The sequence below is a fragment of the Myotis daubentonii genome, chromosome 10 (assembly GCF_963259705.1).
Source record: "Myotis daubentonii chromosome 10, mMyoDau2.1, whole genome shotgun sequence".
Classification (NCBI taxonomy): domain Eukaryota; kingdom Metazoa; phylum Chordata; class Mammalia; order Chiroptera; family Vespertilionidae; genus Myotis; species Myotis daubentonii.
In genome coordinates, this window is record NC_081849.1 from 67,731,162 (window position 1) to 67,758,476 (window position 27,315).

The following is a 27,315-nucleotide window of genomic DNA, read 5'->3' on the forward strand; positions in this document are numbered from 1 at the left end:
CCCCGAGTCACAGAGCTGGAAGCTCCCGGAAGCATAGGGTCCCATATTCAGTTCAACCATGGTGCTGAGATGGTGTAGCATGCTGATAAGAACCAGGCTATGAACATTTAACACCCTGATCTCTACCTCTGTCTCCTTCCCAAGGTAACTGCAATTTCACTTCTCTCAGTGAACATATTCCACCCTTTTATTTCCTTTCAGTGAATTGCACTGACCTGGACAGACGTCAAACAGAACACTAGCAAAGCGGCACCTTCAAGCACCAGCCCAATGAGGGAATCCATCCAGGAGGCTCAACATGGAGCAGCCATGAAGGCCAGGGACCAGTAGAGCAGAAAGTGGTCCCAGAATCAGCCATCAGAGAGGCAAACATCCCAGAATGCAATGGGTCCTCGCTGACCTCGAAGGTCAAAGAAATGTTACCATCTTTTCAGAGAACACTTTCCCATCTTTAGATGTGCCTACTCGTTTACAATGAATTGTATCCAGACATCAAAAAGATAGAATAAGAGAGAGGTCAGGCACAAGGTCAGCCCGAAAGCCAAGGTCAGGGTCCAGTTGTGGATGGAGCAGAGGTGAAGGTGGGAGAGGATGGGAGGTGGGGAGCGTCAGCAGAAACCAAGGGGCAGTGGGGCATGAAGACGGTCATTGGGAAACCTGTCTGTATTCACTGCTTGAAGACATCACTGACGCGGCTGCCTGCTGCACTCAGAACATGAGGAGCTAATCCCGGCGAGGCTGGCTGAGGCTTCCGAAACAGGACAGACAACCAGAGGAGCCTGGCAGACGTGGGCGGTGCCAGGGAGAGCCCATTCTAGCAGCATCAGGAAGGAGATAGAGCCATGGTGTAGGTGCACCTTGCGGGGGATTTCACTAAGGCTAAAGCGGGAAGATGCGTGTGAAGGTCAATGAACGGCTCACTCAGATTAGCTTGCCCACAATTGCTCTCTCAGCACCCACGCCACAGATGCAGTTCCCACTCCGTGCTTCCAGCCAGAGGTCCCCCACTCAGGAGGCAGGCCCACCCCGCGCCGTTCACAGGGAGCACATGCTCTCTCTGGCCATAGAGAGGAGGACCAGAACACCTACCTCGCTGTGTCTTTTCAGGCCACCCAAGTTCTGGCAGCTTTTGTTTCCTCCTAATACCTTCCCAGGAATTTGCTCTGCTAATGAGGGCCCTCCATCGGACAGCTGGTCACACAAGCTGCTCTCAGAAAACAAAAGCTGCATGTTGAGGTAACCAGTATTACGCACACATGCGTGCACACACACGTACGCACTCTCCCCAGCACAATTCAGAAACCGTGGTTAGAATGAAGCAGCACCACATGGAACAAAAGGCAGTCTCCAGTTTAGACTCCGCATTCCCACCTCTTCCTTTGCCAAGTGCACAGCCTATACCAGTGATGGCGAACCTTTTGAGCTCGGCATGTCAGCATTTTGAAAAACCCTAACTTAACTCTGGTGCCATGTCACATATAGAAATTTTTTGATATTTGCAACCATAGTAAAACAAAGATTTATATTTTTGATATTTATTTTATATATTTAAATGCCATTTAACAAAGAAAAATCAACCAAAAGAATGAGTTCACGTGTCACCTCTGACACGCGTATCATAGGTTTGCCATCACTGGCCTATACTGTGTTCACCCATGAGCAGAGCTGGCCACAGCTTGCACTTTTAGTGAAATGCTGGTGACTCCTCTTCTGGTCTGCCACCTTCCCTTTTCCCTGGATGCCACACAAAGGGACGTGCTGTCATCTCAGAACATCCTCTAAGAACTGCATTCTCCTGCTACAAGAGAATTCCAAGGGAACCGCTCATCGATCTGGTCACGTTAGAGCGATCATCACCACTACGGGGCCTATCGGAAAGAATGGCCAACATCCAGGACACCAACTGCTGGTGAGGGTGCAGAGCCCCAGGAACTCTCTCCCTTGCTGGTAGGAAAGCAAAACGGCCCAAGCCACTGGGGAAGACAGTTTGGAGGTTTCTTACAAACAAAACACACTCTTACCTCGTGAGCCAGCAATCACAGTCCTTGGTATTTGCTCAAAAGGACTGAAAGCGAATGTCCATGCAAAAACCTGCACACAGGTGCTGCTAGCAGCTTTATTCATGATGCCAAACTTGGAGGCAGCCAACACGCCCCACAGTAGGTGAATGGATAAATAAACTGTGGTCCATCTAGATCAGGGGTGGGGAACGTCCAACCCGCAGGCCGTACAAGTCCCATGAAATCATTTGGTCTGGCCCTGCCAAGGCAACCGCAGGCGGGACTCGAAATCCAATAAATCTAGGAGCTTTATTCATAGCAACATAAATTTATATTAAGTGAATTATATTCACTGAGTGATGTTATAAATATCCAAATGGCCTTTGGCAGAAAGAAAGGTTCCCCACCCTTGATCTAGATAATGAAATATTACTCAGTGAAATGAGCCATCAAACCATAAAAAGACTTGGAGAAAACTTAAATGCATATTACTGAGTGAAAGAAGCCTATTTGAAAAGGCTATACATACTGAATAATTCCAACTATAGGCGATTCTAGAAAAGACAACAGTATGGTCAGTGGCTGCCAGAGGCTTGGGGAGAGAGCAATGAGTTGATGGGGCACAGAGGATATTTGGGGCAGTAAAACTATTCTGTGTGACACCATAATAATGGATATATGTCATTATGCATTTGTGCAAACCTAAGAGTGAACCGTAATGCAAACTAGGGACTTTGAGCGATAATGATGTGTCACTGTGGGTCCATCAATGTAACAAATGTCCCTCTCTGGTTCCAGATGTTGACAGTGGGGGAGGCTGTATGTGCGGGGGAGGGGGCAGAACTATATGGGAACTACCTGTGCCTTTCACTCAATTTTGCTGTGCCACAATTTTTAAAACTGCTGTAAAAAATAAAGTTTGTTGATTTTAAAAAAAAATCCTTAGAGGCAGACAAAAGCCAAACCAAAAATATTAGTGGTGTGTTGTTTGTTGAAATAGATACCGAGTTATGGCAACCTAAAAGAATGCTGTCTTTACCAATTTGGGTCAATCTGACTCTAAGTATGCCACAAACGAAGGCGACTGCTTGGGTTTTCTTTGCAAAGGCAACAAAACCCATCAAAAGTGGTGGAGAAGCGGAAGGAAGGAATTTTTAGCAATCAAAAATCACAGTTCTGATCCTCTGTCAAGATGAGCCATGGCCTGCACTGTGAACTGCAAAAAAAACTAAAAAAAAGAAAAAAAGTTTTTTTATTTGTTAGACTAATGTAGTGATTACCATTTCCTCAAATTCTTTACTTCCTGTTTTCAGAGCAGCAAAAATCTAATATAATGTCTTACACTGAAACCATATTAAATATTCAAAAGCCAATCAGAAAAAAAGGCATTAAGCAAGTCTTCTTGGGATTCAGACTTAATCGCCTTTAGGGTTCTGGCCGGGTAGCTCAGCTGGTTAGAGCAGCAGTCGCCAACCTTTTGGACCTCACGGACCACCAGTTGGTGACCGCTGCTCCAAAGGTTTCCTTAAACCAGTGATCGCCAACCTTTCGGACCTCACAGACCACCAGTGGTCTGCGGACCACCAGTTGGTGACTACTGGGTTAGAGCATCATCCTGATACACCAAGGTTGTAGGTTTAATCCCTGGTCAGAGCACATATAAGAAGCAACCAGTGAATGCATAAATAAGTGGAACAACAAATTGATGTTTCTCTCTCTTTCTCATCAATAAGTAAATTTTTTAAAATCACCTTTAGGGTCTAAAGGTGGGGTTACTACTGGAGTATGTCCTTAGCCAAGAGGGGGATTCAGAAGCACCCCCGGCTCAGGGCCAGCCTTCCCCACCGCTAACAGCCACAGCAGCGCTGCCACGAGAAAGTTGCTGTGAGTCACATTCAGCACTTGAAATTTTCTAGTAGCTCCATTTTAAAAAACAGGCAGGTGAAATTAATAGCAATGGTATATTTTCTTTAACTCAGTGTACCCAGACGTTTATCATTTAACAGGTGGCAGTAGCAGCTACATTTCAAGGGCTTAGCAGCACAGATCTCAACTTTCAGTATAAATCTAAAAGGCTCCAAGCTTGCCCCTCCCAAATATGTATCCATTCAAACACACTTATTACATCTCTTCAAATATTTCATTATTCTTACTACTAGAAGTTCACCAGAATAAGCAGTAAGGGCACTGGAGTGACCATTTCAATCTATTCAAATCATAAATAAAGAGCTATGCTAATGTGAAAACCAGCTCAACCTCAGTTTGTTGTTGTTATTGTTGTTGTTGTTGCTATTATTGTTGTTATTATTATTATTATTATTATTATTATTATTTTGTTTCCAGTTTTTATCCTTCCCATGTTATTTGGAAAAGCAAAGAATTGCTCATCTCAAGTTTACCTTTGTGATTCAAAGTGATGTTGTACATGCCTCTGTTTTAACAATGATCTGAAGATTTGAAACAGAATAAATTCAGATATAATATGTGCAGTGCTACCTGGGACCTGAAAAAATAGTGGAAGTAAGTGTAGCAATGGGAAGAGGAGGGGGGGTACATATCACAGAATGTCATAGACATAAAGTCAAGGAATGGAGACTTGAGGTGCAGAATTTTCATGTATAATGACTTTCGCCGGAACAGGTAATGCGACCTAGGTTTAAAAATCTGTGTAAATACTAAAGAAGGGATTTTCAAAGCAATGAACATCGATTACACGCACCAATGCATCTGAAGAGCGAGACCTCGCGAGGATGGCCATTGCATTCGTGCGTTTTAAAGACTGTCCTTCATAAGCACAATAATGGGCCTTCCTTTGCACTGAGGCCTAACTTATCAAACTGCAAACAACCTAAATCCTATTATCAGGAGAACATCCCCATTATTTATGATTTAGCCAATATTATGAATTTTTTAAAGAAGTAAATTTTTATGAGTGACATAGAAAAACCTCCAAGGTATGACTGAGTGAAAATGTAAGGTGCAGAAAAATACATATAAAAATATCCACACTGCCAAAACCGGTTTGGCTCAGTGGATAGAGTGTCGGCCTGTGGACTGAAAGGTCCCAGGCTCTATCCCGGTCAAGGGCATGTACTTGGGTTGCGGGCACTTCCCCAGTGGGGGATGTGCAGGAAGCAGCTGATCAATGTTTCTCTCTCATTGATGTTTCTAACTCTCTATCTCTCTCCCTTCCTCTCTGTAAAAAATCAATAAAATATATATTTTAAAAAAAATACCCACATGGATAACAGTCATCATATCTCAGGAGGAACCTGGGTAAGGATGGCCAAGAGGACGAAGGGGGTCTGGGTCAAAGAGGATTGGACACTTAAGCCTTCTTTGGAATATATTAATGTTTTATAGAGAGAATCTAATCTAATAAAAGAGAAACATGCAAATTGACCACACCTCCACTATGCCCAAGCCACGCCCACCAGCCAATCAGAGCAAATTAACCCAACCAAGATGGCGGCTGGCAGCCACGGAGCTGGAGCAAGCAGGAGGTTTGGTTGTCCCAGCGATGGAGGAAGCCAAGCTTCCCACCTGCCCTGAACCAGCTGTGGCCTCCACTCAAGACAACAAAGTTTCAATTATAGAATGTAAATAAATCCCAGATACCTGCTTCCAGCCAGCCTCCACTGGGAGCTTGGGTGGCTGGGGGCCGTGGCCAGCCTGAAAACAGCCATCAGCCCCTCACCCAGGCTGGCCAGGCATCCCAGCGGGGACCCTCAACCTGAAGGGGCTGTGGTCAGCCTGCAAACAGCCATCAGCCCTAACCCAGGCTGGCCAGGCACCCCAGCGGGAACCCCACCCTGATCCAGGACACCCTTCAGGGCAAACCAGCCGGCCCCCACCCGTGCACCAGGCCTCTATCCTATATAATAAAAGGGTAATATGCAAACTGACCCTAACAGCAGAAAGACTGGGAATGACTGGTCACTATGACACACACGGACCACCAGAGGGCAGATGTTCAATGCAGGAGCTGCCCCCTGGTGGTGTGTGCGCTCCTACAGGGGGAGTTCTGCTCAGCCACAAGCCAGGCTGACAGCTGCCAGTACAGGGGTGGTGGTGGGAGTCTCTCTCGCCTCCTCAGCAGTGCTAAGAATGTCTGACTGCCAGCTTAGGCCCGATCCCCTGGGGAGCGGGCCTAAGCCAGCAGGTGGTCATCCCCCAAGGGGTCCCAGACTGCGAGAGGGCACAGGCTGGTCTGAGAGACTACCCCCCCCTCCCAAGTGCACAAATTTTTGTGCACCGGTCCTCTAGTATATTCATATTTTACTTGTAGAGGAAAAAAAAACACATTCTCAAATGTGTTCATTCCAAATCAAAATTCAATCTACTGAAATGCACCACACTTATGTTCGTAAATGCTGATCTAAGAATAAAGCTTATCCCACCATGTCCATCTACACCTGAACATGGAGCAGTTTCCCATCATACAGAGAAACCACTCCTTGGATGGCATATGTTAAGAAAATCAGATCTTTGCAAGTCTTCTCAAGGAAAACGGGCACACCAGAGTGCTTCTACTTATCTGTGTATCAATCAGGGTCTTGGTGATGCTGTGAATAGAAATAAAATGAAGAAATAAATGGATGATGAGCTTGGTGCAAGACCTCAAGTGATTCACAAGCTCCTCCTTTAGTCAACTTTATAATAAACCTGAGAGCTTATAATAAATCTGATTAAGAATTTATAAAACAAATGCAAACTATAGTAGATGCTATTAACATCTCCTCATATGGACCCCTCCCCCTCCCAAGTGGACTGCATTCCTCCATCCCACTGATGTTGGGCTTGGCCAGGAGATTTGTTCTATCCAAGGGAAGGTGAGTCATGATATACTACAGCCAAGCCAAAGCTTTAAAGGTGACGAGTGGCTTATCTTTTTCTTGCTTCTGTCCTCTTCACAAGAGGCACGTCCTATAGAGCCTGTGAGCTATTTTACAGCTATGTACATTGTGGATGACTGATAACACAAAATAATTCCTGTCCACAGACATGCAAATACATTCTGCCTAGTGGAGAGCCAGCTGACTTCCCTGCCCCTCTGTGGGAAAAGGTCCCCCCATTCACAGATTCCTCATCTATAAATGTGTCTGTTCTTTGAATTATCATTCAAACTGGTTGCAACATTTTGCCAGTTCCCTCACTAATAAGACGTTAAATAAAATCTTGAACACATATTCATGTTATATCTGAATGATCTACGATTTAATCTTTTTGTAAAATATATCCTAATGGTGCTTAAGGTGTGTGAGATAAATTTAGTATACAGTTAATCCTCCTACCTGACTTGTCTTTTGCCAATAAGAAAATGGAGGCCCAGAGGGATTAAATAACTTGCTTCAAGCCACATACTGATCAAGAGCAGAGCTAGGGATGGAAACTCACCTTCTCCACAGTGTTTCAAGGGCGACCACTGTGAGAAAGGAGACATTGGTGTGAACTGGAATATCATAAAATGATAGCAATGTCAAGGGCGGGTTCTTTTGTCACATGAGGGAACTGAGACACAATGGTATGAAGACCTCGCCCAGACAGTGTAGCTTATTTTGGGCAGGGACTAAAACTCGGGGCCCCAGACACCCAGCCTAGTGATCTTGGGTTCAAGGAGGAAGTTAGATTTGACCATTGCCTTGATGGATAAGTAGAGTCAACAGAGTTAGCAGGATGCAGGAAACAGAGGCAAGGTGAGGGGAGGTGTGAAGAACAGGAGGAGGTCTCCTAACCACAGGGTCCAAGGGCCTGTACACAGGAAAGATGTGGCAATGGGGGGAGACAGGGCAAAAAACTGTATCCAGACATGGTCAGAGGGTACTGGAGAGTGGGAGCCGTAGGCTTGTATTCCACAAGTGTCACTGCTTGGTGGAGAGAAACCAAGAGGTTGTGGAATGATTTTTCTCGTTTCCAGGAAGTAAGGAGACTAGTTGCGAGGCACCACCCCTCACCAGATGAGCTTGTTGCTTCACCTGAGGCTGAGCGAGATGGCGGCTAAGATTCCTTCTAAGGTCAAAGCCGTGGCACGGCCAAAAGAGCAGATACATTTCCTCTTAAACGGATCGTGGCTGTGTGTCGTTATCACACGTTTATAAAAATCCAGGATGCTGCAACTGGTTAGAAAAGCCATGTGTGGTCCTGGAGAGAAGAGGCTGCATCCAGGGTCTTCTGGTGGGGATTTTAAAAACAGGAGTGGAGACCCCATGGCACAAAAGAGAACAAAGCTACTTACTGTCACTTGACTGGCTGCCAGGCTGTCTCAGGTCAGCAGGAACCTCACAACAAGCCCCAGCCGCTTCTCTCTGGTTAGAAGTGTCACTGCCAAGAATGTCTCCCACCTGAGAGTCTTCCCATCTCTCTGCCCCTAGGCATACCCCGCCCGCCCGGCTTCAAGCGAGAGTCCGTGCACAGTGAATCCATTTAGTGCTGAGGGTGTGTGGGCACAGCTGCTGACAGAAAAGGGGCCTCCAATCCCCCAAGGCACAGGTGAAACACGAGACATATGCACGCGCGCGCGAAAGTGACCAGACTGGGGGGCACAGATGAACTCTAGAAGGAATGAGGGACTTTATTCTCTGATTATAGATTAAAATCCACCATCCCATAGTCACATGTGAACATGAGAATCGGACCACAGACAGTGCCTCTCAGCACCTACACTCCAACCTGTGCGCCTCGCTAGTCAAAGGCGCGTCACAGACCAGGGGCACCAGCACCACCAGCACCACCCTTGGAAAGCAGACGGAGGAAGGAAGCAAGTCCTCGGGGCCTGACAGATGGGGCTGCAGCTTCGAAAGTCCCCCTCCCCTACCCCCCCCCCCCCACCTCTGCGCCGCTTCCCAGTTATGGCTCAATCAGAAGCCACATCTCAGCGTAAACCTCACAGGCAGGGAGAGAAGCGGATGTGTGCCAGCACAGACTTGCGCCTTGCACAGAGATGCCAATCTGGCACGTGGACCCCCCTTGGCAGGGAAAGAAGAGGCTCAGCAACTGGCTCCTTTTCCTTGGCATGGTTTTCGCCCAAGTCCTCATTCTCTACAGAGATTACTTTCCCTTTCTCCCTCAGGTATGAATGTCCATGGGAGCCCCCGCCAGGCTCAGCTTTGAAGGCACAGGAAAACGAAACAGAGGCATCAGATGCCCAACCCATCCACAGAGATTCAACTGTGCTCAGCACTGGTGGTGAATGTCATGCAAACACCAAGTCACAGGCCCACTCTTACCTCCAATCCCAACATCCCCAAAGTCAAGGAGAGAGGCAGGATAACACAGGCGTTAAGAGGTTAGGGGTCAAGAGCCAAAGCGACCTCAACTGAGCCCAAGCCGTACAATTTCTCACCCATAAAGCAAGGACAGCCATAGCACCTGCCTCAGAGAGTGTAGTAAAAAGTAAATGAGACACACGTGGAAAGCACTTAGCCCAGTGCCGGGAATATGGTGACTATCATGTAGTACCGCGCATTATTATGCCTATTGTATTCTTATCGTCAGTCTTTATTATTTCAAAGCAAAGTTGAATATCCCCTTGGCCTAGCTTGTTTGTTTTGAGATCTATACCACTGCTGTAGACTTAAAAGTAGAAGAATCAAGTAGAATAATATTTTGTTATAAATGTGTATTAGAAATGATTTGCACAATGATGGGCCCCCACACTAACCCCCCAGGGAAGTTCCAATTTCCCCTGGGGGGAGGAGGGGACATCATGATTCTTCTCCCTTTAAATGAATTATCAAAAGCCAAAAAAAAAAAAAATCCATGCATTTGAGAGTTTTCATCCCTAGAGATGCAGGAGCTGGGAATTCCTAGAGCAGCGGTTCTCAACCTGTGGGTCGTGACCCCTTTGGCTGTCAAACGGTCCTTTCACAGGGGTCGCCTAAGACCATCCTGCATATCAGATATTTACATTATGATTCATAGCAGTAGCAACATTAAGTTATGAAGTAGCAACGAAAATAATTTTATGGTTGGGTCACAACATGAGGAACTGTATTTAAAGGGCCAGAGGGTTGAGAACCACTGTCCTAGAGGATGAGTCCACACTGTCTTAGTGTCTGAAGTGCATTAATGGGGCAGTTCTTGCCTCTAACAGCAACGGACCCCAGCTGCTGCGGAGGAAATGGGAAAAGCAGCCCCACATCTCAGCCATGAGGCCTCAGGTCAATTGTGAAATCTGACTTGAAGAGAGAGGAAGCGCATCTTGACCCCATGTGGTAATGAGCATGAAGGAGGACCTGGCCTTGGGAGGAGCCCCAGGGAGGGAGCAGCTCAGAGAAAACTCAACAGACTTGGGCAACAGAATAAGGTTCTCCGTGTGCCAGGCCAGCCTCACTGCTACTAGGATAACAGGTTCTCAAACAAGGGCTTCTCCACTCCCATGGAGTTGGCTTCAGAGATGACCTTTCTTCTTAGAAATGGTGTCCCCTTGTCCGAGAATCCTCCGCTATGCCTCTGCACCTCCCTCAAAAAACTTATATTAAAATTACCTTCCTCCGTCTCTACCTCCCTCCCATTAGGCCTTTAGCTCCTTGTGGGTAGAAACCACATCTCATTCTATTCTTTTTTTTAATGTTCTCACGGTGTTTAACCATCACATAGTTGACACTCAGTAAACATATAGTGAAATAAAGAGTCTGGGAGTGAAGTCAGACAGGCCAAAACCACACCCATAAATAAAATATGCTTAGCTTTATTTTACCCAGTACTTTCGGTAGAACTCATTTTTAAAACAAAGTATTTTTCATTTGCTCTTAGTTCAACCTCTCAGGAGTATCATCAATGCAAACCATGTGGACTGGCTTTCATTTTGCAAATCTGACCTCCCCCTTTGAAATCACTGATGGGTATGTTAGGTCCCTGCCCACTGACCTGTGCATTCTTAAAGGGACCAGGACAGTAGCCGTGAACTGATGACACCTAGAATCTTAGGCTAAACCAGGCAGCAGCCCCTCCCACCTCTTCCCATAATCTGCTGGCTCCATTGCAACTACCGCTAATACAAGACCCTGAAGAATTCATCTCTAGTACGAGAATAAGTCCTTGACAGAGGCCCAGTTTTGCAGAAATTTTGCAAGGTCTCACTCTTAATTATGAAAAAGAATGGCACTCTGTGGCTATTAATATTTAGTGGAAGGGAGGATGCTATATTAACAGCTAATATTTATTACGTACTTACTTTAATATACCAAGAAATGGGTCATATACCACACATACATTGTCTCATTTAATCCTTATCAACAACCCTATAGGTTAGGTACTGTCATGAGTAACCTGAGAATATGTATGCTTACCTGGCTGAAAACTCAAAAGGTTAAGGAGAAGTGGAAGTGAGGTTTGAATTTGGGCCTCTCAGCTCCCTAAATCCACGCTGAGTGCCAACACCATTATCACCTTGTTCATAGACTTCTGGCATAATTATGTCCTGACAATGTCCCACACAAACCATTAGCAGAAGTAAGTCACTGATATCAAAGAGGGGAACCACCCACCCCACCAATCTAAAGAGCAAAAGTAACCTTTAAACATGATCCACTTTCCACACAAGAGACTAATTTAGGGGAAATTTCTTTCGATTCAAAATAATGATGCTAAGTGGGAAGCAATTTAAGCTTTACAATGGCTTCATCAGAGCCTCATCTGTCAAATCCCCAAATTGTGCTCCCAGAACACGCTTCTCAATACAGAGAATCAGCAGGGAGTATAAATGCAGATGTGAAGCAAACAGGTGGAAATCAAGGAGTCAGTGTGATCTAATGAGCATGATCCCGTCTTAATGCAACGCTGTCTCATGGCCACCATCATCACCATCACTGCCACCGCCACCATCACCGCCATCATCATCACCGGCATTGGTAGTACCTTCATAATTTTGTCCTTTGAAGAAATGAGGCTTCCAGGTACCCAGGTAACAGGTACTATTTGCAATACCAGGAGAGTGCTTTTTCCATCTTTCTCTCTTGATAGTGGGTTATGAGTTAGCAGCGGTGACTAGCAACTCTCTTACTATTACTAACAACGTAGTACACTAGAATTAGTAAAACTGTCACAAAACCATTGCAAAACTTTTTGGAATTTTGGATTTGGCATAACAGCAGAAGGCTGGTACCCACCTCACACCCCGTATTGCAAGTATCAGGTTCTTAAACTATTTGATAAAATAAAATCTAAGTGATAAAATACACAGCAAAGATTAAGGAACTGCCTATAGAAAAGTCAACCCACAAGCCCTCCATTTGTATTTACACCAGAGGGCAACAAGACAAGGGGGGGGGGGCAGCCCTATGCTCTGGGGGCAGAACACCGCAATTCACAAACTCACAGCAGGAGACCTTGACTCCAGACTGAGCCCGGCTTTCAGAGAGGTACTGCACTGGCTACTGGGCCTGCAGCATTTCAAGGGACGTTTTTTTCTTTCTTAAACAGAGAGGAAGGGAGAGGGATAAAGAGATACCAAGAGGGAACCACTGATGGGCTTCCTCCTGCACGCCCCCTACTGGGGGGTCAAGCCCACAACCCGGGCATGTCCCCCGAATGGGAACCAACCGGTGACCTCTTGTTTATGGGTTGATGTTCAATCACACAGGCTTGGCTCGAGGGACATTTTTGTCTTCTGGGGTACTAAGCAGGAATCCATTCTAATCTCTATTGGGGCTCACTTTGTAGGTACTAGTTTTCACTGAAATTGCTATGATAATTTATTTTCTGTCCTCCCACATGTAAGGGATGGCACATCATGCACCAGTAAATTTGTTTTGTTTTATTGCTTCCTATGTAACAATATGCAATGATAGCAAAGTGTTTCTTTTACGACCTGTGAATTTATGCTTTTTCGTGGGTAATGGAATATAACAGCATGGAGACTTATGCTTTCTGATTTGATTCAGTATAGAGCATATTGTATTTACATACACCAAACAATATTATCCCTTCCAGACTATCTCAAAATCTCTTTCAATGCAAGATTTAAAGTGTTTTTAAATTTTATTCTTTATAAAATTTAAGTCCATATAATACACCTGTAAAATCTTGTATGTCAGTTACATAAAGTACATAACAAAATTCATGTATCTGCTACATAAACAATGAATCATTGGTCAAAACAGTCCTGCTAACATAACAGCTAAAGCACTCTATACACTTACTAAAAGCCAGGAAGTACACTTAATGCTTTCAATATTTGTCTCATTTAACCCTTACCACAACCCTATGTGCGGAGTACTATTATTATTCCCTTTTGTACAGATGAAGAAAGTGAGGCTTAGAGCAAGTTTTGTCAATCTTGACACTATTGACATTTTGGACAAGATCGTTCTTTGTTACGGTGGTGATGTTCTGTGCACTGTAGGATGTTTAGCAGCACCCTTGACCTCTATCTAGATGCCAGCAGGAGACCCCTGTCCCAGATGTGACAACCAAAATGTCTACAGACACTGCCAAATGTCCCCTTGTGACAAAATCGCTCCCACCTGAGAACCACTGGCATAGACAAATTAAGTAATTTAATGAAGATCACACGCTTAGGAAATGGGAGAGCCAGGCATGCTGACGCTAGAATGTATGCTATCAACGAGTGAAATACAGTGCTAGTCACTCTGTGATAGTTTAAAGAACATAGATTTTGCCCTCATCGGTTTGGCTCAGTGGATAGAATATCAGTCTGCGGCCTAAAGGGTACCAGGTTCAATTCCTGTCAAGGACACATGCCTGCGTTGTGGGCTCGATCCCCAGTGTGGGGTGTCAAAGACTGCCTATGTGCTTCACATATACTATTTCATCCTGGGCTCCCAAGAACCCTAGGAAGCAAGTTATATTATTTCCATTTGACAACAAAGAAACTAGTGTTCTGTTAAGTAGGGGAATCTACCCAAACCTTACACAGGATTTGTGCTAGAACTCAGATTTCAAGCTAAGTATAGGTGACGCCAAGCTGCTGCTCTTGACCCAACCCTATGTCCTTCTCAGTTCATGGATAAACAAAGACTACAGACATGCCTCTTCCAAAGCATGTTCTCGATTTAGTCTACTCCCTCCAGCTTTGCTTAGAAATTTTCATTCAGATCCCCTCCCCTGACATCCCAAAGTTATGGGAATAAATCCACCAATGTGGCTCATAAGTTGAGCATTGACCCAAGAACCAAGAGATCACTGGTTTGATTCTGGGTCAGAGCACATGCTCAGGTTTCAGGTTTGATCCCCAGTAGGGGGCATGCAGGGTAGCTGATCGATAATATTTCTCTCTCATTGATGTTTATCTCTCTATCCCTCTCCTTTCTTCTCTTTCTCTTTAAAAAAAAAAAAATGCCAAGAGCAAAAGACAAAGAGAGAATCTTAAAAGCAGCAAGAGAAAGACAGTTAGTTATCTACAAGGGAGTACCCATACGATTGTCAGCTGATTTCTCAACAGAAACTATGCAGGCCAGAAGGGAGTGGCAAGAAATATTCAAAGTGATGAATAGCAAGAACCTACACCAAGATTACTTTACCCAGCAAAGCTATCATTCAGAATTGAAGGTCAGATAAAGTGCTTCACAGATAAGGAAAAGCTAAAGGAGTTCATCACCACCAAACCAGCATTATATGAAATGCTGAAAGGTATTCTTTAAGAATAATAAGAAGAAAAAGGTAAAGATACAAATTATGAACAACAAATACATATCTATCAACAAGTGAATCTAAAAATCAAGTGAATAAAAAATCTGATGAACAGAGTAAACTGGTGAATATAATAGAATCAGGGGCAAAGAAAGGGAGTGGACTGACAATTCTCGGGGGGAAAGGGGTCTGTGGGGTGTGGGAAGAGACTGGAAAAAAATCGTATACCTATGGATGAGGACAGTGGGGGAGGTAAGGGCAGAGGGTGGGGTGGGGTGGGAACCAGGTGGAGGGGAGCTATGGGGGGAAAAAAGAGGAACAGCTGTAATAATCTGAACAATAAAGATTTATTTAAAAAAATAAGAAGGAGGAGGAGGAGGAGGTTGTTGTTTGGAGAGGCAAAGGGAAAACTTCAAGCAGTGACCTCAAGAACTCTGAAAAGGGATTATCATATTAAATCAGAGGATAGGAAAATATAGAATGAGTTTTCTTTTATCTGATTCTATTTTTGTTATCTACTTTTTATGCATAATGAATTTTATATTTTTTAGGGTTTGGGGGGGTGGGGGTTTGTTTTCATTAAACTTTCCTAAGAGCTTTAACTTTTGGGTTGAGGCCAAATTTGAAAATTTTCAAGCATAAAATATCCTGATGAGAAAAAACAATTGATGGAGTGGCGAAATTAATTCCAAAAGGCGTATCTTTCTGACCCTTTGGTTTTATTCAGCTTTGAGTGGCTTCGTGGGGGTGGGGAGCTTCCACAGCTGTAAAAAATTATGGAACCACCAGTGTGGAAAGAACTCAAGAAGCTTTTGGCATCTCAAAGACCTGCCTTTAAGTCCTAGCCCAACCCCTTCTCTGTTTGGTGACCTCAGTCAAGTGACTTATTGTCCCTGAGTCCCTCATCTGTAAAACAGATGAATTTAGGTGAAATTAGGAGTGTCTAAACCAAGAGTGATCTAGCTGGTGGCCAAAGGACCATCACTAGGGGGCCAGACTCTGTCACCCACCCAGGGACCTCCCTGCTCATCAGCAATGCTGCTCCTTGCCAGTGATTCAGTTACAGGACACAGAGTGCTGGCCATCACAACAAATGCCATTCAGTAGTCGGGCTTTCTTGCGGGAGAACTCAGTAATTCCAACCAGAGAATATCCTTTTTGAGCTAAAGGAACCAGAGCCATACTCATGTTTAACCTCATCTCTCTACAGATGAGGACACAGGAATCACAGAGGAGGATTTTGACACAGCTAAATTAAGGCAAAATCCTGACCTGGTTCTTAATCTTTTACCTACACCAGTGGTTCTCTAGCAGAAATGATTTTACCCTCCGGGGGCCATTTTTGGTCATTACAACTAGGGGAAGTGGGATTGCTACTGGCATCTAGCGAGTAAAAGCGAGGGATGTTACTAAATGCACAGAACAGCCCCACAGTGAAAACATCAGTAGTGCCATGGTTAGCAAACTCTAACCTGCACTGTTGGACTCCGTGCCTCCAAGGACTCCAAAAGCTGCCTCTGAAGCTGCTACTGTTGGAGGTCGGACTTGGCCCAATTTGGAAGTTCTTATCCATGATTGAGTCAATTGTGCCTCTTTAGCATTGAGGGCCACTGGGATTAGGAAGGATTTAGAGCCTTACCTACTCAGGCAACTTAAAGTCTGGGTTTAAGTTTAAAGCACAGTGATATGCCCAGCGTGAGTTCTACCAATGTTTTAAAGACATAAGTGGGCCTTACTAGACAATCCAAGAAAATGATTCTCAAAACTATTTTGGCAAAATATCATAGAACAACCAAATAATGTACACCGTGCAGTTATCAAATATTCATTCTAATACACCTTAAATAAATACATTTGACACTGCATTAGATACCTCCAAGATTTGTGGTTTGAATGGAGGAAAGAGAAATTGAAGCATTGATGTAGAACAAAAGTACGCTCAGAGTTTCCACCCAAAGCTAGAGTTCCATGTTAGAATAACTTAAATAGAAAAGAAAATCAGAGTCAATGATCCAAGCAAACAATTATGTACTTTCTGATTCTTGCCCATGCATACCATCTGGCTTGCTGACCTCATAGGATTCCACCCTGGCCAGTAGGAAGGCCAAATTGAGCCTGAATGTGGGAGTATCTGATGATCTGCAAAAAAACACTTATGAGTCATCTATCAATCTGAGCTTATTTATCCATAGTTTCACCTGGTAATTCTGACTTTAGTTCTGACCCATGGTAGCAATATATAGAGCAGTGATGGCGAACCTTTTGAGCTTGGCGTGTCAGCATTTTGAAAAACCCTAACTTAACTCTGGTGCCGTGTCACATATAGAAATTTTTTGATATTTGCAACCACAGTAAAACAAAGACTTATATTTTTGATATTTATTTTATATATTTAAATGCCATTTAACAAAGAAAAATCAACCAAACAAATGAGTTCGCGTGTCACCTCTGACATGCGTATCATAGGTTCGCCATCACTGATATAGAGCATCCCAATCTGATTCACTCATAAATTCAATCCACGTTTAATAATTATGTCCAGGGCACCAAGCTTTGGGGAACATATTCCCTACTCAATAAAATCACAATGATGCCAACAAGAATAACATGCACCCAACTAACTCTTCTACACAGAATCAGGGCAGCGGTAATTGGAAGAGCAAGATCTCTTTTAGGTGGAAAGATCAAGAAGGCTCCATGAAACAAAAAAATGGCCTTTGAATTGGATCTTGAAGAAAGATGGGATTTCAGCACATAAAAAGAGAACACCCATGAATAAGGGTGATAGAAAACACAAGGCAATTCTGATATGACAGTCAGTGAGGCATATGGGAAAGAAGACTGGACCATGAGAATGAAAACAATGAGAAGGAAAAGCCCACACCTGTAAGAGACTCATGTATCATGGGTGACAGAGGAGAAGAAAAAGGTCAAGTTGAAGAAATACACACAACAGAAGAATATATAAAGTGACTCAAAAGTTTGGATCCTGGGGTCAGTTGGAGAATAGTAGTAATTATCAGACCTGAAAATAGAAGAGGAAAGAAGATTGAATTGTGTCAAGATGCTTCTCTGGACTCAGAAAATGACAGCTCAGCACCAAATTCATTCCTGCTACTAATGTCAGACTCAGTTCTTGAGCTACTTACTACATCTCAGCATCCTCTCTCACCATATCTAATTCCTAACTCCTGCTACAGTCTTTCTGGGTCTATCTCCCTATACCTACTCCTCACACTCCTGCTGACATAGACAGAGAGTGACTATAAGGCATGAGTGAGTGGCAGTTGCCTGATACTCTGAACTCTGACCAAACTATCTATGTAGACTCTCTCACCCTCCTTTTCCCCCTGGCTATTACAGTGTTTATAGGCCCTTTCCCATGTTAACTGCCTTGGACATTACCCTTTGTAGGATAATGTGTCCATCTGTGACCTGCGTTCTAAATAGACCTCTTTGCTACTCTTTCTGATCTGCTCTGACATCCTACCACTCACTACAAAATTGCTCTCATTTAGTTGGCAATCTTGGAATGTAAAGTGGACATATTCTCATAGTTGATGCACATGTTCTACTTTGAGAATGTATTAGTCATCACAAGTACAGAAAAATACTTTTCGAAGGACTTCATTGTTTGGAGGATCCTCTTGTCCCTGATGGCATCATTAATCCTTAGGTGCTAAATGTCAATACTACTAAGGAAGTAGTAGTATGTGGGACTGATTATCCATAAGTATCCTATCTAATAAAAGAGAAACATGGTAATTAGCGTACATCCGCTACCCTTCCCATTGGCTAATCAGTGAGATATGCAAATTAACTGCCAGCCAAGATGGCGGCCAGCAGCCAGGCAGTGTGAAACTAACATGAGGCTTGCTTGCTTCAGTGATGGAGGAAACCAACATTCCCCGCCTGCCTTGCCGGCCTCTGAGCCTTCAGTTTGAAACATAGTTACAAATATAGAAGCTAAACAAAACCCCAGAAACCTGCTTTCAGCGAGCCAGGATCTCAGAGCTGGAGTTGATACAGTGTTTCAATTATAGAACCCAAACAAACCAGATACCTGCTTTCAGCAGCAGAGGCCTCAGAGCTGGAGCCAGAGCTAAAGCTGGCCCAGAATTAAAAAAGAAAAAGAAAAAAAGGAGCAGTTGGGAGCTTCAGTCACCCACCAGCCTGAAAACAGCCCTCAGCCCCTCACCCAGGCTGTCCAAGCACCCCAGTGGGGACTCCCACCCTGAAGGGTGTGTGACCAGTTGCAAACAGCCATCATCCCCTCATCCAGGCTGGCCAGGCACCCCAGTGGGGACCCCCACCCTGATCCAGGACACCCTTCAGGGCAAACCAGCCAGCCCCCACCCATGCACCAGGCCTCTATCCTATATAGTAAAAGGGTAATATGCCTCCCAGCACCAGGATCAGCGGAGCCGCGAGGCCTCCTGGCACCGGGATCAGCATGACAGGGGGCAGCGCCCAAACCCCTGATCGCCCTGCGGCTCTGTGTGTGACAGGGGGTGGGGCCACAACCTCCCTATCCGCCCTGCTCTGTTCCTGACAGGGGAAGGCGCCCCAACCCCCTGATCAGCCCTGCTCTATGCCTGATAGGGGGAGCTCCCCAACCCCCTGATCACCCTGCGGCTCTGTGTGTGACAGTGTGTGATGCCCCAACCCCCCGCCTCCCACAGGCCCTGCTCTGTGTATGACAGGGGGTGGCGCCACAACCTCCCCATCGACCCTGCCTTGAGTGTGACAGGGGGCGGTGCCCCAACCCCCCAATCAGCCCTGTTCTGAGCCCGACCAGGGGCTGCACCTAGGGATTGGGCCTTCCCTCTGCCACCCGGGATCAGGCCTAAGCCAGCAGGTCATTATCTCCCGAGGGGTCCCAGACTGCAAGAGGGCACAGGCCAGGCTGAGGGACCCCGTTCCCCCCCAAGTGCATAAATTTTTGTGCACCGGGCCTCTAGTGTAAAAATATGTGCCTTGATTTGTTCTATCACCGCTTTACCTTCCCCAACCAGTTATTTAGCTGTCATTTTTCAATGCAAAGGTAGACAATAGTCCACAGATTCTATGTTAATGGTGCCAAAAGAGCTTCAGAATCCACAAGTCTTAATATGTCCCAGGAATGAAACAGGGGCATAATTCAGCAGAAGATGCACCTGCTAACACAGTGATACAACTACTTAAAAGGCAACTTTCCCAAAGGTGATATCCACTCACTTTCCACCCTCTACACATGAAAATCTATTTTTAACAGCAAAGGTGGTGGTGCTGTTGATGACTCATAAGTATGCTAATTTGTGATGGCTGATCATGGGCAATCTTGACTAAGGGAATTATTTGCTGGATTTAATCAATTATTGGGCTCATCAAATGTGATTACATAAAAATCCAAGTGAAAGAAGGCATTAGACACTTGAGAGGGAAAATAACTCTTTGTTTGCCTTGCAATAGAGAGTTCATTCTATTATCTACATGTGTGATATACACATGACCGATTGTCTCCACATATTTTTGTGTCTCAGGCTGTCTTCCTCCTAATGTCCAGAATATTTTTCAGCCATTTGCCCTTTTAAGAAAATGCCTAACAAATCAGCAAGACATACAATTTTTAAAGAATTAAAAACATGAAGAAAACAAAGAGAAAGGATTCTGAACTATCCTACTAGACTTTAATAAGCCCATACTTTCAAGCACAATAAATAATAAGCAATAGTGTAGACTATCTTTGTGATCTAGTGAGAGAAGTGAGTATCCTATATAATAAAAGCCTAATATACTAAGTGTCCGGTCACCCGGTTGGTTGTTCAACCAATCAAAGCTTCATATGCTAATGATATGCTAAGGTTGCTCAACCGCTCACTATGACGTGCACTGAGCACCAGGGGGCAGTCAACTGGTTGACCAGTCGCTATGACGTGTACTGACTACTAGGGGGCAGATGCTCTGACCAGTAGGTTAGCTTGCTGCTGGGGTCCGGCTGATCAGGACTGAGCGAGATGGGCCAGAAATGCCCTGGAGCCCTACCACGGTCCCTCCCTGGCTGGCCAACCTCCTGCATCCCTCTCCGGCCCCAATCGTGCACTGGTGGGGTCCCTTGGCCTGCTCTGCGCCCTCTCACAACCCGGGACCCCTTGGGGGATGTTGGAGAGCTGGTTTCAGCCCAATCCCACAGGCCAGGCCAAGAGACCCCACTGGTGCAAAAAGTCTTGCACCAGGCATCTAGTATAATGTAAGTTCCTCCCAACAGACCTAATTGTCCTCAATGACCTTCAATACTAGTATCTCTTACAGCGTTTACCAACTCCTATTACAACTATTTTGTTCACCTATGTCTAACCTACAAGCCTGTGTACATCTTCACAGAGGGTGTTTCTTATAGATCTATTTCCGGTATTTAGTTAAGTGTATGACAATAGTAAGTACTAATGGAAAGATTCTTGTAAAGTACTATGCAGGTGACTACTGGTACAATATGATTATCAAAAAGATGAGAGATGCCTTTGGATAACTTCAATTACTCACAGAAATATTTCTGATTTATAAAATGAGACATATGAAGACTGGACATGTGTCTGCAGAGGTCCTCGGATTTGTGACTATGCCTTTATTTGTACCTCTGTCTTCGGTTATGCTAATCAATCTCACCATTCACTAACATAAAATCATGAGCAAATAAAAACAGTTGTTTTAAACCATTAGTTTAGAAATGGTTTACTACTCAACCATAGATTAGTAGACATGGCTCTATCTCATATGAAAATATGTGGGTAATTAAAAAGAAAGTTCAAATCAATCCTCTACTACTTTGTACTTTATATGACTTCAGTGAAACTGGTACAAGACAATCTGGATGTTGTTTTTTTACATCAACATAAAAAATGCAACAGCATTCACATCAGATATGTAAAAATATGCTTTCAAAAATAATCAACATAGTAATTTGAAACTGGACAGGTCTGAGCAACTCTCTTGTAAGACTCCCTCTTACCTGTCCATTGATCGCTCCTTAAAATATAACTGAGACAACTTTGAAACATCTCATATCCCAGATTAACTACACATGAAAGTGATATGTTACCTTTTACTACTGAAGACTATTATGCTCTCTAACTTGAGTGTTTAATTTACATCCTGCTCAGTGGTTCATATCCAATTACTACCATGTACCCGATGAACCTGAACAAGACACAATTATTTAGCCATCTGTATAAGCTCACTATATTTAGGAAAGACTAGCAATCTCTAGGAAGCTTTGACGTCTTAGTCCATTTTCTCTCAAAGATTTGTGCACCTCTATCATGCGTATCAAATTACCACACCACCACTGTAGACTATTGACTTTATTTGGAAACCATACGACACAAGAGTCTCTGCTGTGAGATGATATACAAAAATAATGCTTTCAAAAATAATTGACATAGGAATTCCAAACTTGACTCACCAGAAAAGATAACATTCAAGTGGTCATCTGAAAGCATGACCACTTGTCGATACCTACTGGCATTCTAACTGCCTCAGTGATTCTTGATCTGAATGTCAATGGTTTAAAGCTATGATGCCAAAGTCAAATACAATCACTGAAAAGCACACACGAGCCTTTGAGACTATTCCTTTGGCACATGCTGTCCAAGCTCTTCTCCATGAAGCAGAGTAATGGAGGGTGATGATGGATGAGACTCTTCTTTAAATTGCCCTTCCCACAGTGAAACCGAAAAGATATCACTGCCCTTCAAGGAATTTGTACCTACACTTTGAGCTCAACAGCACTTTGTCAGCAAAATGGGCAAAGGATAATTTTAGACAAAGGAGAATTCAAACACTAAAACGTGTAAAGACCCGTTTGTGCTCTCATCCATATACCTGCAGCACACACACCCTCTTCTCCCCCTGCCCCCATACACAGCCCCTCTCTGGCCAAGTTTTTAGCAAAATCACCAGACAGCTCAGCAGGAATATGCTTTTCAATTCCCCGGGCCCACTCTCATGTGAATATAGACACACTCACTGGGCCATGCTGAATGCCTACGATCAATTTTTAATTACAACAGCAGTAGTGATCCGAGATAAAGCAGGCAACTGAGAAGGGACCAAGAGACAGTTTATTACAAATGAACGTCCACCATGAGCCAAATTTGCAGAGTTGTGCCCCAAATGACTCGAGCAACCAGCGGCCCTTTCTCAGAAAGAGGCTCTTACCTCTGGGATGTTTTCTTATATTTCCTCCTGTGGGTAAAGAAGCATAAACACGTATCAGGAAAAGGTTTGCGATAGGCAGTGGGTTAGAAAAATACCGCTTCAGTGGGGATGGACAGGGAGGGGAACTCTTTGTAGAAGGAACTCTCTGTGAGGCTTGGGGGTCTCAAGTTAAAAGCTTTGGATTATTGTGTTATTTTGTGGCCAGATGCATATAACCAGAGTCTTAACAGTTACAAATAGCAGCCCAAGAGCTTGAGGGCTCAGCCCCCTATGTTTTTTCCTTTCCCTTCTGAGGGCACTGCAGCATCTTGGCTGAGGTCAAACTTTAAAGCCATCAGGATCCGGGTTCAAATCTCAGGTCTTCCATTTACCAGATTCATGGGCTTGTTGAGGTGTAAAGGGTCAGAGGCTTATAAGCACTTCTTTTGCTGGCAAATAGTAAATGGTTAATAACCATTAGCTCCTAGCACTGTAACTATCCTTACTGTTACCCCCATTGACTAGCACTGAAGTCCCTTTAAAGATGTGCCTTTTAAAATGTAAATGCATAATCATGCAGCTAAACCATAAGATCAGACACCAGCTCTTCAGCGAAGAAGGAAGGGAGGAAGGGGAAATTAGAAGGTCTAGCACCATGCTAATGGCTCAGCTGTGGGCCCAGTCTGGAGGGACACCTCCCCAGGAAGCAGGAGAGACTGAGTCCGTCTGTGCTATTTACAGTCCCCACGTAGCGTCGGGACAATCTACTGGGCTCAGGGCTTCTTCATCTATCAGTGGGCTAACACCTACCTGGCTCTCTCACCTAGGACACAGTGGCATCCGAGGGAGAAATGGCCATGGAAGTTTATTTCCCAGGATCCCCATGTTGTTCATGCCCAGCTCAGTTTTTGTAGACTCTGAAGACCCTCAGAAGGGTTTTGATCGGCTTTTCACTGGAGGGGATTGGAGGAAAGGCATCTCCAGGTAGCGCAATGCTTCCCAATCACCCTCAGTTCCATACCTGCTTTCCCATTACAGTCACTGCACCCAGGAAGCCAAGCCACTGATTGGCTAACAGATCGGTATGTCACAAGTTAAAAAAAAAAAAAGCACAGCTGTTTCAAGTTCAGGATCCCTATGACCTATTACATCTCTGTCCAAATGGAAACATGCATGGCAGTGTTAGGTGTTAAGTGAAGAAACGGCACGCCACACAGAACCCACAGCATGATCCTGCCTAGATGTGTGCTGACATCTATTCATCTGAAAGCAAACACAGCAGAATGACAGCCATGACCCCAGGTGAGGGGTTAATGGATTGCTTCTTTTCACTTTATGGATTTTCCAAATTCTCTTTTTAAAATGAGCACTGTGAATCATATTGGAAAAAACAAACTATTCATACACCTATACATACATAGTCACATATACAGGACTATATGGATCTACAGAGATATTTACATGTGTGCGTTAGATCATATAAATCGGGAGGAGGGCCAGCTAACTGTGTAGCTATAAAGTGGGAATAATCAGAGCCCCTCTCTCAGAAGCTTGTGGTGAGAAATGAGTGATAACCCACCTAATGTCGGCTCCCGGAGGCAGATTCTTTATAAGCTTCCCCACTGCATCCCAGCACCTAAGGCAGTGCCCTGCATTCCCTCCAAAAGCTGTGCTGCATGTGCGCTGACCATCCACTCTCTCATACATGGACCCTCTCACCAGTGACCTATCACTCACACTCTCTAGGCAGTAGCCGAGGGCAGAGGTTTCATCGACAGGCATAGAGCATAGTGAGCTGTGGGTCTGCCTTTGCCCTTGGTCCTTGTTAGAACTGCTGTCAAATGAACTGGACTAAGGAGTCTTTAGCAGGAGCAGAAAATAACCCATTGAGAGTGCAAGGATCGACATTAAGGGGGAAGAAACGCCCGATGGACACCGCTGGCTCCTACCCAGAGCCCAGCTAGTTCTATCGGCAGAGGGTGTCTGCAGAGGCCGGAAGAAGGCAACTTTAGCTCTTGGCTTCCACAGAATTCTCCCAGCATCTGCCAAGCACCGTACAAAGGCACTGCTGGGAGCACCAAGACAGTCAAAGATAAACAAAAATAATAACTTCCATTTTCCACACCTACCAGTAACAGGCACTTAACATACATCGCTAATCCTCATGATAACTCCAAGACCCACTCTCTGAAAGAGTTTGAATTCTAAAAAAGGAAGTTAAGACATGTACCTAAAGTGTTGTTTTGTGACCATAACCTATACAAGGGTTGGCTAAAGAAGCTTTATGAAGGAGGGAGTCTAGATTGATGGCGGGGGGGGGGGGGGGGCGGGGGTCAACAAGGAGAAGTGTGTCAGTATGAGGCAAGTAGGTGAGGAAAGCACACCGAGCAGCCTCACAAAGCCCACCCAGTTCAACCCAACCAGATATGGAGGGAAACAGCAGGTAATGAAGCTGCAAAATGCCTAGGACAAAGTTTTCAAGAGTAATAACATTTATACTTATTTTTTTTAAAGGTGATACCTGGGAAAAGGGATAACCACTTACATTGCCTTGTCTCATCTTTGCTTATGTGGAAAGACAAGCGGGCTCTGGAATGTGACAGACCTGATTCAAAACCCAATTTCCCCTCCTCTCTAGCTATGAGACCTCAGGCACGCTCTATGCAAAATCAAGCTTTAGTCTCCACATCTATGGTGTAGAAGGAATTATCTCAGAGGACACAATGGATTGAATTTGCCAGGGACTCTGCATGCCATATAAAGGGCATTCTAAAAAGTGTAGGCCCCTTTGCCCCTTGTTTTGAGCCTCTTGAAGTTAGGGGTGCTATTAGATGGATCTCTGTGTCTATCCCAACGGCTTGCACGTGGTTGGCACACAACGAACGCCTGTTGGCCAAATAGCGGAATCATTTGCACCTGCCACTCACACCTATCAAAATATGGGTCATGTACTTAGGACACCCAAAGAGAGACCGAATCTGGCTTTCAGTCCAGCTCCCCTTCCTGCCACTCACTCCCCACTCCAGAGATGCAGTCTTGGCTTCACAGGTCATGAAGGTCTCCCTCCCCATCTTGCCCCTTTTAGACACAAACAGCTCCCAAATCAAGATAGCCAAATCCAAACAGCGTCATCTTATGCTGGAGTTGAAAGGTCAGCACTTAACACACAAGAGAAAATGCAAGTCCATGGAAATCACTCTTTGAAGATCCTACTCACAGATCAGCGTGACTGGCAAGACTGGTGAGGCCGGACCGAACCCTTCTCATCCTTCAGTTCTCAGCGGAGACATCACTTCCTCCTGAGAACCTCCCAGGGCCTCCCAAACTTAGAAGTGCCCCTTTCAGTGTCGCTGCATTTGTCACTCTGGGAGGTTATGATCTGTTATGCTGTTGGCAAGAATGATGGCTTGTCCAGAACCTGCTAGAGTTTCTCTCTTGCCAGACACAGTGCTTGGCAGATGGCAGATGCTCATTATATTTTTGTGGAATGATGAATTTATCAGGAAACTGATCCCCCAAATGCTTTCTTTCTACTGATGTCCCTCTTTTTGCTGAAGATTCCCAAGCAGTGAGGCATCTCCCACAGCCGTGGCTGTCTACACACAGGAGGGATGCGATGAGAGAAGGCTGGGGGCTTGAGACTGTGGAATAGCTCCTTTGACCTCCTACAGATCCTGGGAGGTGCATCTCACATTATACGGATGGAAATGAGGCTCAGCGAGGTTAAGCAACTATCTAAGGATTCAGAACCTTAAAGGGGTTCAGACCAAAAGCGAGCTCCGAGGCCTTCAAAGAAAATTGGGGAAATTAGGCAAAGAAGTCAAAGCCAGGAGGAAACTTAGGCACGAGACAAAAACAAACAAAAACAAACAAAACCAACAACAATAGAACATAATGGGTTCTTTCCATCCAAACACAGGAAATGAGCTGGAAAAGAAGCCAGTTTATTTTCGGCCTTTTGTTTTTAAAAACGTCAATAGAATTTACCCCTGATCCACACCCTGAAAGACCAAGGGAATGTTTTCACATGGTCTGTTTGGGTGTTTCAAACTTACTTTCAAAGGATAATGATTTTGAAACTTGGAGCAATGCAACACTAATCTCAAGATTCATGGAGCCCATTGAAGCTGATGGAGAAAGGAGAGAATGACAGGGAGCTGCAGTGCTGTGGGAGCTAGCAAGGTTGGTGGGGTGGGCAATTGAGAGAGGGCGGCGGCTGGACCAGGCAAAAGACAGGTCATCCAACAGGGCCAGGCTGAAAACCCCATCCATGGAGGCCCAGAGCAGTGCCTTCCAAACCATACCCAGAAGGGTCCCTGCTCTTCACATACAGGCACATGCATGTGCACACACATACACACACACACACAGGCACAGCATTGTCTGTCTGTGTGTTTGTTTTAAGGAGAAGCATTACAGCACAATGCTTCAGATCTCTTGCCTGAGCTCAAACCTCGTCTCCAATGTTTTGTGTCTAATAAGCCATGTGAATTTTAGCAACTTTCATCATGTCCCCAACCACCAGTCTCCTCAACTGTAAACGTGGGTA

General features: G+C 44.7%; 1 protein-coding gene across 6 annotated transcripts in view; it reads right to left on the reverse strand.

Moving 5' to 3' along the window:
• Nucleotides 1-27,315, reverse strand: part of PDE1C (phosphodiesterase 1C) — a 298,902-nt gene that overhangs the window by 145,492 nt on the left and 126,095 nt on the right. Inside the window, exon 3 of one of the 6 annotated variants that reach the window (XM_059712698.1) lies at nt 22,788-22,814. The exons of the other annotated variants lie outside the window; for them this stretch is intronic. Within the exon in view, the coding sequence (XP_059568681.1) occupies nt 22,788-22,814 (27 nt within the window). The remainder of the gene's footprint in view (nt 1-22,787; nt 22,815-27,315) is intronic. 6 annotated transcript variants of the gene reach the window in all.